General features: G+C 45.5%; 1 protein-coding gene across 1 annotated transcript in view; it reads right to left on the bottom strand.

Moving 5' to 3' along the window:
• Window positions 1-12,918, bottom strand: part of KDM3B (lysine demethylase 3B) — a 121,741-nt gene that overhangs the window by 81,623 nt on the left and 27,200 nt on the right. Inside the window, exon 6 of the mRNA XM_088465514.1 lies at window positions 6,998-7,066. Within this exon, the coding sequence (XP_088321640.1) occupies window positions 6,998-7,066 (69 nt within the window). The remainder of the gene's footprint in view (window positions 1-6,997; window positions 7,067-12,918) is intronic.

The following is a 12,918-nucleotide window of genomic DNA, read 5'->3' as shown; positions in this document are numbered from 1 at the left end:
TTTAACCTCAAGTTTTGCTTCAGTTAATCCTCTTGTGTTTACCCAACTCTGGCACATTTACCAGTTTCCTGTGTCTCCTCCTGTACCATTCCCAAGCACAAGTTTCAATAGCTTTTCCTGAGTCTGGATTCACAAAGCACCTTCCGTTAACCCCACGACTGGATTTACAGTGTATCAAGTTCACTAAGCTGCGTCTGAGTTCCCTGCACAGTTGTTTGAATTCCGTTACTAGATCTACAGTGTATCAAGTTCCCTGCAGTTACTTGTATTCCGTGACTGGATCTACAGAGTGCCTATGCACTATCCTGCGACTGAGTTACCTGCAGTTATCTCCATTCCGCAACTGGATCTACAGAGTGTCTCTACACTACCCTGTGTATGGGTTCACTGTACACCCAGTGTCTCTCTGTGTCTGGATTACTGAGCTTCCTTTACACTACCCTGCATCCAGTACTTCCAAATTATCCAAAGCATCTAGTATCTGGCATTCCATTATTCCTCGTCACTCCCAACTAGTCTGTGTGGATCACCTGTGTCACTTCCTGCTGTATCCTGCCTCTGAATCTTGCAACGTGTCATAGAGCATACCAGTGCATCATTCCATTCATTGAATTAATGTCATTCACTAGTCTCCTCGTCACTCCCAGGTACCTAACCAGAGGTCCGCGATCTGCTCACTCGGTGCGCCAAAACCCAAATCTTAATAGGAGGGGTCACTGGTGAAGACCAACGAGTGGGTTAGAGACTGCACCTCTGGTTAGGTCTAGCCAACACCTGGGTTTGACCTTTATTGAGGACACTAGTACCGTTACTCCTCTAGCTGTCTCTTAGCCATCCCAACCCCACTGGCTCCCTGTCCTCCACAGAGGAATTCCTTGTTCCGGATCGTGATATCGATTTTACAGGTGTGGATATACCCGAACACCCAACTTTCTCCCTTTTTAAAACAAAATAGTTGTATCTTTTTTGCATGGAGTGGTTAGCAGTTACGCTTGAGAAGGCCAGTCCTGAGAAGTGTTGAGATGTGGGAAAGCTTCATAGCAATCCTGTCACCAGCCATACAAACCCAAATTCACAATTCTCTGTGCAATACCCTCATGGTATCTTTTGCGTATATATGGTGGAGGGCGATCCTCCTATTACTGTGCAACCTCAGGGGGTGCAGGGCGAGCATGTTGATGTTTAATATTTGTTTACAGTGTATTCATAATTGTGTATATGGGCTTGAGCTTGTAAATTTCCTGAAACATTTGTGTACAGTATATAGTACCATTACATCTAGTCTTTGTTTCAGTGATCGGGCAATTCAATTATATCCTGTTTTATTTGCCCAAAATGTTAATTTTTGAGCGAATACACATAAGATCCGTGATAATGTCATGGACCTATGTTTTTTCGTGGCCGTGGCCATGAAAACGGGGTCATTATGGGGAATTTTTTTTCACCTGCCTCAGGCAAGTGAAAAAAATTCACGTTAACGGTCTGCTTCACGGCTAGCCGAATAGCACACGTGGGATCAATTAGCCGCAGTAAATTACCGCAGCTAATTGAATTTCCCTCCTAAGAGGGTGATTTAATACCTGGTGATAGCCATGAGTTGCTGGCGTTATGACCATTTCGTCTACACTTCGCAGCCACCAACATTGCAGACTTTACTTCATAGCCTATAGAGGTGTGCATTAATATGTGACGTTGCTTTACCGAAATTCTCACCAATGCACATATCACTGAGAATTTAATTGCCCCCTAAATGTTTATTTGAAAGACAGTTTTTAGGATTGTGATTGTACAGTGTTTTGCAAGCACATGTTCTCTAGTTGCAAATATTACACAGTCACAATCAACATTACTGTCTTGAAGATAAATAATTAAAGCTAGATTTACTAATCCACGGTTTATCATCAGTGGCTTTGACCAATGGATTTAAAATGACAATTAAACCAACCTGGCATGTATTACAGTTGCCCCGTTAAATCCATCTATCAAAGCTGCCGATCATTGGCGGTTTTGACAAGCCACAGGTTAGTAAATCTAGCTGCCTTAGTGTTGCCTCTTAACATACATCTACACAGTCAGGTGCATAAATATTGGGACATTGACAGAATTTTCATATTTTGGCCTCTATTCACCACCACAATGGCTTTGAAATGAAACAAACAAGATGTGCTTTAACTGCAGACTTTCAGATTCAATTTGAGGGTAATTACATCCATAATCAGGTGAACGGTGTAGGAATTACAACGGTTTCTATATGTGCCTCCCACTTTTTAAGGGGCCAATAGTAATTGGACTATCAACTCAAAAGCTATTTCATGGACAGGTGTGGGCTATTCCCTCGTTATTTCATTATCAATGAAGCAAGAAAAAAGGTCTGGAGTTGATTCTAGGTGTGACATTTGCATTTGGAATCAGTTGCTGTCGACTCTCAATATGAGATCCAAAGAGCTGTCACTATCAGTGAAGCAAGCCATCATTAGGCTGAAAAATCAAAACAAACCCATGAGAGTTAGCAAAAACATTAGGTGTGGCCAAATCAACTGTTTGGAATATTCTTAAAAAGAAAGAACGCACCGGAGAACTCAGCAACACCAACAGACCCGGAAGACCACGGAAAACAACTTCGGTGGATGACAAAAGAATTATTTCCCTGGTGAAGAAAAACCCCTTCACAACAGTTGGCCAAATCAAGAACACTCTCCAAGGAGGTAGGTGTATATGTGTCAAAGTCAACAATCAAGAGAAGACTTCACAAGAGTGAATATAGAGGGTTCACCACAAGATGTAAACAATTGGTGAGCCACAAAAACAGGAATACCAGATTAGAGTTTGCCAAACAACATCTAAAAAAGCCATTACAGTTCTGGAACAACATCCTATGGACAGATGAGACAAAGATCAACTTGTACCAGAGTGATGGGAAGAGAAGAGTATGGAGAAGGAAAGGAACTGCTCATGATCCAAAACATACCACCTCATCAGTGAAGCATGGTGGTGGTAGTGTCATGGCGTGGGCATGTATGGCTGCCAATGGAACTGGTTCCCTTGTATTTATTGATGATGTGACTGCTGACAAAAGCAGCAGAATGAATTCTGAAGTGTTTTGGGCAATATTATATGCTTATATTCAGTCAAATGCTTCAGAACTCATTGGACGGCGCTTCACAGTGCAGATGGACAATGACCCGAAGCATACTGCAAAAGCAACCAAAGAGTTTTTGAAGGCTAAAAAGTGGAATGTTATGCAATGGCCATGTCAATCCCCTGACCTGAATTCGTTGAGCATGCATTTCACTTGATGAAGACAAAACTGAAGGGAAAATGCCCCAAGAACAAGCAGGAACTGAAGACATTTGCAGTAGAGGCCTGGCAGAGCATCACCAGGGATGAAACCCAGTGTCTGGTGAGGTCTATACGTTCCAGACTTCAGGCTGTAATTGCCTGGAAAGGATTTGCAACAAAGTATTAAAAAGTGAAAGTTAGATTTAGGATTGTTTAGTTTGTCCCATTACTTTTGGCCCCTTAAAAAGTGGGAGGCACATATAGAAACCATTGTAATTCCTACAACGTTCACCTGATTTGGATGTAATTACCCTCAAATTAAATCTGGAAGTCTGCAGCTAAAGCACATCCTGTTTGTTTCATTTCAAAGTCATTGTGGTGAATAGAGGCCAAAATATGAAAATTCTGTCAATGTCCCAATATTTATACAGCTGACTGTATATAATAAGCGAGTAAGTGTGTGTGTGTGTCTTTCTGTCCTTTATGCACGGTCAAAGTTTTGTACCTAGCTCCACAAAATTTGGCATTGTGGTATAGTTTGACCAGGATTAGGTTTTTGCCTAGGTTTCAACTTTGTCAAAACCATATTGCCACAGACACGGATGCAAGCTGCGCCGACGTCACATGTTCTTCCCATCGGAGGCTCCCAGTCTGTCAGGCATCTGTGTACGCTGGCAATAAGGACACGTTAGTGAAGGTTCAGGGCAAATGGATGCTGCGCTTTGGGGCAGGGAAGAGTGCCGGGTGGTGTAGCTCAGGCCCGTCACAGTACAGGGTGGTGTCAGGCTGGAGGGCAGAGATCCCTCCCCCTGTATAAAAGCAAGGGTGCGCCTTTTCGGGCAGGAACAGTCACCTGAACACATTAAAGAGAGTAGACCCTCTCTGTCTGTGTAGGAGCTAAATAAAAATCTGTGGGGACAGTATTTGGAAGCCTAAAAGTGGTGACAGTATCTGTGAGCTGTATAAAACAAAATTCTGTGGTGCAAGCAAATGGGGACAGTATCTGTGGGTCCTGCAAATGGGGACAGTATCTGAGAGTTGTATAAAAAATAAATTCTGTGGTGCCTGCAAGTGGGGACAGTACCTGTGGAGCCTGCAAGTGGGGGCACTGTATCTGGGAGCTGTATAAAAAATAAATTCTGTGGTGCCAGCAGTAAATGTGATGCTGATGTCACTAGAGGGATCAGATCCTACAGACTGATTAAAAACAAGCTGCAAATGACTGGGCCTCTAAGAAGAGGAGGAGAATTAATATATAAAATGTTATTTCAAGTTTAAATCATTATAAAGGTCAGGGTTTAAAACATTTTATTACTGCGAAGGCCCCCACCCGGCTACTTCTAGATGCCACCCGGCCGGAAACATTTTCTGGGGAGAACACTGCACAACCCAATAAAACCGGGACACTCTTAAATTACACAGGTTCTGCAGCTGAGGGGCTGGCTTCATACACACAGCAGGCACATGAGCAGCTCAGCACTCGATACATTCAGAATGTTGCAGGCAACAATCAATCCACAATCTTTGAACCTGGCAAAGCTTAGCATATAGATATTACAAACAGCAGGGGAGATTGATCGCAGCCTAACAGTGACCACTGCAGGAGGAACCCTTCTGTCGAAGAACGGGACTCCAGTACCTGGCACGATGGCAGCCCTGCTAGACAGTGTTCATAGTTGATACAAAGAGTGATTTCAGGGGGTGATTCAGCTGCCGACACAGTGACAGGGATCACATGTATTCCAGATTATCAGGCATCTGTGCCGGCCTCTTAATTGTAGTGCGCATGTGCAGTACGGGTCTGTGATCGCGCACGTAGTCAGGCACCAGACTGTTAGTGATTGACAGTGTGCTGCGGTTTTGGTCAGGGAGGGGGCATCGATATAGTTGGAGAGGGGGGGAATGGAGAGGCCAGTATCTCCGTTGGCTAATGGAGATTTCCTGGTCTTTTTTTACTTATCTGCGGTGGCTGGCTTCCATGACCTCATGGGCCAAAGGGATCGCAACTGATCCGATGTTGCGACCTTAGACGCAGCTCGGATCAGTAATGGATGCAGGAGGCATGACTCCTTGTGCTGCATTACCATATTACAACTATAGCAACTACTAACATGTTAGCAGCTGCGTTAACATATCCGTCCGCAGCTGAATCACCCCCTGTGTATTGCAGTGATTTCGGAAACTCAAGTGATTTTGGAAGCTATACTAATTTCTGTTCTATAAGTCAGTCTGCTCCTGATATACCCCATTCCAAACGGTATGAGAATATGCTGCCTGAACTGTCATTCACCACTAGATCGCATAGTTATCCAGGTTATAGGTGAGGACAATGCAAAAAAAAAATGAAGAGTTTAGGTGTACTTCAGGGTCCAGTCTTCAACCCGAGCAACTCCTGGTATCACAGTTAGTGCTTAATATTCAGTCATTTACAGGCCAGAGAAAGCAATTCCAATTGGGATTATTAGCTTTGCATGACAGGAACACTCATGAATTGCTTATTCCTCAAAGCAAGCAAAACATTACTTACAACTATTTAGGTTTCTTTTTACAAGGTTTTTCCACTTTCTACCATGTAACGATTCCTTATAAAATTTTATGATTCACAACTGTTCAGTGTTAAAATACATCTGCTTTTATTCATTTTAGAATCAAATATTTGTTGTTACACCCTATAACTTAAGCCGGGTACACAACTGGCTGCGCCGGCCTATCAATTGGTAAGTGCATATTCACTTACAATCATCTCTACCAGCAGAGTAATTTGAATATGACAACATATTGAATGGATTCTGCGGGCAAGATATCGGGTTGTTGGCCGTACAGACAGCCAGATGAAACAATATATCTCATAGGGCTGCAGGGCCAATCAGATATATCTGAACAATGTAGTTCACAGACATCTAGGGTGTAAACACCCGCCGATGCACCATCGACATATCGCTCAGTCCTCAATTGAATGATTATTGAGTTGTGTATCCAAGAATAAACTACAGATAGGACACAAGTCTGAGCACTTCCTGTAGGAGTAAAACTTAGGTGCGTATCCACTAGCTGATAGAGGAACGACAGTTCGATTACAACATTATAATCATACAGTCCTTTCTCATAATGTGCATTGCCTACAGAGAACGATATGTCGTTCAGTGCAGGAACCCTCCCTCATCCCTGAACACGCTCAATCTGTTGTTATCGGCAGATTGACCAGCATGTTCAGGCGTTGATTGATGTCGAAAACGACCAGCGCATCGCGGATTTGTGAACCATTAATGAGCGCTTGAACAATAACGATGTCGTTATCGTTCAATCGCTCATTTTAACCGCCTAGTGAATACGCGGCTTTAGACAATGGTTACTTGTCCAAAACTCAGAAAAAAGTACAAAAAGCCAGTGACACCACAGGTTGTGCCTATACTCGCATTTATGAGGTCACACAGATTTCCCCAATGTGTTTACATTAAAGTGTAAGTGAATGGACAAGGTGTCTCAGAAAACCTTAAGACACTGGAACAGTAACATTGTGACTGGGTATGGGAGAAGGCTCTATGTTTTCTCAAATTTCCCTGCAATACTATCCAGTAAAAAGAAGAAAAAGAAACCCAATAAACCTACTAAAGACAATATGATTTGTTGAAAATGCCTATATAATAGAGATATATCTATCTATCTCACACACAATTACAATACAAGATGCCTTTTTTGAAATAATAAGGTATGTTACCTCAGGCTCTAGCACAGACTCATCAACTAGCACGACATGTACCAATTTTGGATCAATAGTCTCGGATCCCTGTAAACAGTGGGGGGGGAGGAAAGAAAAGATACAATGAGAATTAAGAAAGGGAACATTTACACAATATACATGTCATGCATTGAAAACATACAACTTTGGTTCTTACCTCAAATTTGTTTCTTTGATGCCATTGGGGCCACTGATGAGACAATGGGGTATAGCTAGTCTCTGGAGGAGTCTGGGCACAGAGTTAAATTTGGACAGCTCAGGTCCCACCCCTTATACCCAGCCCCCCAGGGCAGGTAGTTTAGGTTAGCAAAGCCCAAAGAGGAGTGAGATGAGAAAACACACACTCTAAAAGGAGGGTCAGCAGACCTGGAGCGTCACAACAGCTCAAGTAAAACCAGAAGCGTAAGGGAGGGTGTCATGTGTCCCCCATGGCATAAAAAAAACTGAATAATTATTATTTCTCTTTCAGCCATGAGGGACAGTGGATAGACAATGGGGATGTCCTAAAGCTGTCCAGTAAGGGAGGGAATGTTTCTGTGCTATGCAAAAAGACCCTTCACTTGTAACTAATGTCCATAAAGGTGAAGGTGTCAAAACGCTAGAACTTGATAAATGTGCGTGCTGAAGACCACATGGCAGTCCTACAAAGCTGATCCACCGAAGAACCACGGGGAGCCACCCAGGAGGTCCCCACCGTTGAGCTTAAGGGCCTCATTCAGAGGCGGTCGGAGGATGCAAGCGGTCGCTCAGAAACTGGGCGGCCACTTGCATCCTGACCGCCCGCCTCTGTTTCGGTCGTTAGGCTGTGGGTTAACACCCACAGCTCTAACGACCGCTCCGGTGATGGTCGCGATGGTCAGAGACCATCGCGACCATCGGGGCTTACGACAAGACCCTAGGGTTGGGTCTCCCTTGTCGTAAGCCCCGGAGAGCTTCTGGCTCTCTGAGCCGGAAGCTCTCCACTGACATCACTAGTGATGTCCGTGGGGCCGCCCCCAAACGGTAGGCGTTCCCATGTGAACGCCTCCGTTTGTGCTGCCACCCCCCCGGCCCGCCTTCCAAACGGGGCGAGCTGTCAATCAACATCGACAGCTCGCCCCCTTTGGAACGAGTCCCGCTACGACCGGCGCTGTCGGTCGTAGCGGGTCTCACGCATGCGCACGACGGCGCCGTCGTGTGCATGCTCTGCGGGGGGCCATCGACCCGGTCCGAGCGCATCGGCGCTAACGACCGGGTCTGAATGACCCCCTAAGTGAGCTGTCACTGATTCTGGAAAAGGCATGTTCGCCAAAGTGTAGCCCTGACAGATGACCACCTTAATATAACTAGCTACTGCCTGCTTGGAAGCAGGCCAACCCCATTTGACAATGGAATAGAGCACACGCAAAGTGCACCAAAAATCCTTAGCTCTTTCAACATAAATATGAAGAGCCCACAACACGTATAAGGATCAGAAGGACAACTGAGGGTATAACTGATCGTTGACAGGAAGTGTGGGGACCACAGTTAATATGAAACCGGGAGACCACCTTCGGAAGAAAGGCCCAAGTGGTCAGCAGAAGTCAGACCTGTGAGATAAAGCATTTAACTCTGAAAATAGCCAAGCTGAAGAGATAGCCAGGAGGGAAAAAAAAAAAAAAAGTCTTCTATGCAAGCCATTTCAGGTCCACCAATTCAAAGGGAGGCTGTTGAAAAAGTCTGGAGGGCCAGAACCAGATGCCAAGACGCAAGCAGAGGGATAAAGGGGAGCTGTTGTGGAGCACTCCTGTAGAAGGCCTGCACTGTAGGAAGGTCAGCAATCCGTTTTCGGAAATAAACAGAGAGCAGAATCCTGGTAAACCAAAACACTGCCTGATCCAGTTTCCGGAGAGCACAGCAGGAGAAGTAGGCTTTCCACACTCGCTGATACGCCTTCGCAGAAACAGGTTTTCTGACACAAAGAATAGTTTGGACAACAGATTTCAGGAGGGCTGTCTTAACAGCCTTCCCGTCCTAGTGAAGGAACGGACCCAGAGAGAGGTGGTCTGGCGTGAGAGGAAAGTGCCAAGGAAGAGCCACAGACATCCACCGGAGGTCAGCGTACCACGCACTGTGCGGCCAGACTGGAGCAACCTGGGTGGCTGTTCCACCGTCTTGCTTTAGCTTGTGAATGATCAGTGGTAATAGGGACAAGGAGGGAAAGAGGTATAATAGAAAAAAGGTCCAATGAACAGACATCCTATCCACTAGAAGAGACTCCAGATCCTGTGTCCTGGAGCAGTGCTGGACCAACTGTGTCCTGGAGCAGTGCTGGTTCAGGAAGGATGCTATCATGTCTATGGACAAAACCCCAGTGGTCCATGAGTTGTTGGAAGACCTCCGGGTGAAGGGATCATTCTCCAGGTTGGTAGTCCGCTTTTAGTTGTGGACCCTTGGGATGTAGACTGCCAACAGAGCTAGGAGGACAGTTCTGCCGACAAACTGATCCTACACAATTTGCGCATGGCACGGAGACTCCTTATGCCACATTGAAGATTGACGTAGGTGACCGCCGTGGTGTTGCCTGAGTGAACCTTGACTGAACGGCCTTAAAGAAGGGGCCCTGCAAATCGCCGAGCTCCACAGTGTTGATGGGAAGCCAGGACTCTTGTACGGTCCAACGGCTCTGGACGGATGAGGCTGGCGTCTGTCAGAAGTATAGTCCAACCCTGAATCTAGAATGGACGCCCCTTGACTATATGAGAGGTCTGTAGCCACCTCAGAGGGAGTGACATGTCTCTGGAAATATCAGAAACTGGGACCATGTCGAAAGTGTAAATCAGCTTGCAGTGAACACATGCATTGGTGTACAGACATCAGTTGCAATCGGAGAACTGACCATACCATCTTGTCCTAGGGGAGGAAGACCCTTTGGGACTTGGTGTCCAACAGAGCCCATTAGTTGCAGCTGCTCCTGCAGGGTGTCTGCAGACTGAACAGCGAAGAGAAGATCATCCAGATAAGAAATTATCCAGACACCATGAAACCACAGAGCTGCTGCCATCAAAGCCATCTACTTGGTGAACACTCACTTAGCTGTTGACAAATCAAAGGGCAAGGCCCGAAATTGTTAGTGGTCAGAGAGGATTGTGAAGCGCAAAAACCGCCTTCATCCCCCAGTATCTACTGTTAACTCCTCCACTCTCAGCCACTCTCGTCCGATGTAATGTATGGCTTGCAGCCGGGTGAGCTGCTGACAATAAAATACCTGCTCACTCAGGGCAGCTGTGTAATCATAGCTTCCGGTGTTTCCTGGAGACTAACCACGGCCCAGAATGATGACGTAACCTGCTGCGCAACTACACTTGCAGCGGACCCGCAGGCTGGAACCCATCAAGTCTCTTTCTCCTCAAAAGCCAGCAGCATGTTGCTGAACTGTAATCCCTCTTGAGGTCCAACAAGGAAACAGTTGGGGACTGAAAGCGGCGTGGTGTTGTGGAAGCCCCGAAGAAGTGTGAGACATGCCGGCTCTACAGTGCATGTGAGTAATAACAAGCCCGGCCAATCTGCTCAAAAGTATTGTGTCGGGAAGCAGTACATAATGGCAAATAAGATTACAGAATGTGTAAAAATCTTACTTTCTCTTTGCCAGCAGCTCCCTCAGATGTGTCTGGCATAGAGAGAGACCTAGGGATTGTGTAGTTTGGCGACTCTCTGCGGGGCAGTCTTTAGAGTGGGATACAGGTTCACACAGACCTCTAAACTATATAACTCCCACTCTGCTAGTGCTTGTCGCCTGTTGCCAGGAACTAAGCTGCCAAACCAATCAAAATAAAGAAAACCTAACTAAAAGCTAGGACCTAGCCAGTGCCGTACTCCAAGGCACTAAAAACAAGACTGTGGAAGGGGAGGGGTTATATACAGGGAGGGAGACAGTTTTCAATTAGCTAATGTCCGACTCCACATCTCACTATCGCATAACACAGAAGTAATGGTATCCCCCAGATGGATGAAAAAGAAAAACCCCCCTCTTTGATGTTTAGCGGCACAGGGGAAATCAGAAGGGTCTTGAAGGAGTTTTACAAGGCCTGGCCTTTAAGGGGCCGCGTGGCAGGCCTGTGGTGAAGAAATGGCCTGGAGGAAACTCCCTCAAGTCCAGGACGTACCCCCGATTCACAATGCCTTGCACCACTCCTTGTAATTAAAAAAAAAAAAAAAAAACACTGAAGATGACCTCTCACCGCAGGAACTCCCAGGTGGGAGTCGAGTCATGCAGACTAAATGTCAGAGAGCTTGGAAGTGGATCTGAGAACTGCCCATAACTGTGTACCACTGTCATTACCACCTTTGGAGGAGGAACTATGGCCCAGAGTGGAGGGCTGAAAACATTGCTGTCCTTGAGAACAAATGGTCCAAACAAATGAAATCTTGGTCTTCAGAGCCGTGAATGGTAGGAAGGAAGACTGCAGAAGCAATTTTTTGTGGGAGAGTCCAGTTCTCAGCGAGGAGATCCACCAATTGTGGGGAAGGAAGTAAAGGTTATTGGTTCCTTTTTTTTGCGTTTAAAAAAGACCAAATCCTGAGAAGGACTGTTCTCTGAATCCTTAAATCAGCATAAATAAGGCCTCCATGTTTACTGCGTTGTATGATCTTCCTCCTGCAGGGAGGACAGTTCCAAATCCAAAATCCTGCTGAAAATCATCCTCAGCAGGCAAGGACACTTCGGAGTCAGACACATACACTGAATGAAGAGGAGTAGGCAGGGGACAATTGGGAGGTCGTCAAGGGGTTGCAGGTTGCAGCACCTTAACCAGCCCCTGAACAGATTGATACAAGCCTTATACCAAGGGAGGCTCTACGGAAAGTGGTTGGGGACAAGGGGGCAGACTAAGTAGTAGTGGAATCTGCAGGGGACAGTCTGGACAAAACCAATTGTATGGCCAGCTCCAACACTACCTGGGACTGGATAGAGGGTCTGCTATCTGGGGTCCAAACTGCTACGTTGCCACAGAGCAGGAATCACAGAGCCTACTATGGATCTTAACAGCACCAATAAACTTATCCTGACATTTTTTTGCAGGAAATGACTTCTGGACTAGAACACCATTCTTTGGGACAGCTTTGGAAGAATTCCCCTTAGCAGACATGCCACAGAGGGAACCTAAGTGGCTAGTGAGGGAGAATGTGCAGAGAAGGCGTATGTATGTGTGTGCGTTGGTCACATGGAATGTGGCATGCAAGATAAACAATAAATTGCAGTGCAAATGATCAAGCATGTGAACACGAACACAGGAAAATGCAGCATAACATATCCACAAGTGGACTATAGTTAAACAGTCAAGAAAGTCACAATATTGTGAAAAAAAATTAAAAAAAATTATATACTAGCTGGAGTACCCCGCGTTGCCCGGAATTTTAAGAATGTTTGTTTATACATCATCCTCCAACAAACCTCTCCTTAGGCAGGCCTCATGAAAAGTGTGGCAAACTTCCCAATCAACAGTCCTAAGGTCTTCGAAGGAAGTAGGACCTGTAACCGTGTAAAGTAAACTTCGGAGATAGAAGCTTTCAAAATTTGTCGGATGTACAGTGTAAACACGGACAAGAGCTTCTGTTGCTCTGATACCAGGATGACCATCTACAGCGACTCCCTGTTTTCAGCGCAGAAAAACTTTTCAAAAAGCGTGTAATATTTTGGCAGCTCACAGTACAGTAGGGTCCTTGCAGAGTCATCATTTTGAAACAGTTGGAAGAAGTCAATGTTGTTGCGTAATTTGGTATAGTCAGAGAGCTGAGAATGCTGGCAAAGCCTGCTAAAGCTCTCTTCAATAATAAACATTAAGATCATGACAACACAAAACGCTTGCTCCAAAGCCCTACCCATATGCCTTGAGGCCCCACAATGCGTGCACAGCAAAAAGTGGTTTTTAATGAGTTAAAAA

Source organism: Taudactylus pleione, unplaced genomic scaffold (assembly GCF_031769625.1).
Source record: "Taudactylus pleione unplaced genomic scaffold, aTauple2 ptg001990l, whole genome shotgun sequence".
NCBI classification, from domain to species: Eukaryota; Metazoa; Chordata; class Amphibia; order Anura; family Myobatrachidae; genus Taudactylus; species Taudactylus pleione.
The sequence above is the reverse complement of the archived record's forward strand: the minus strand, read 5'-3'. Positions and strand labels throughout refer to the sequence as shown.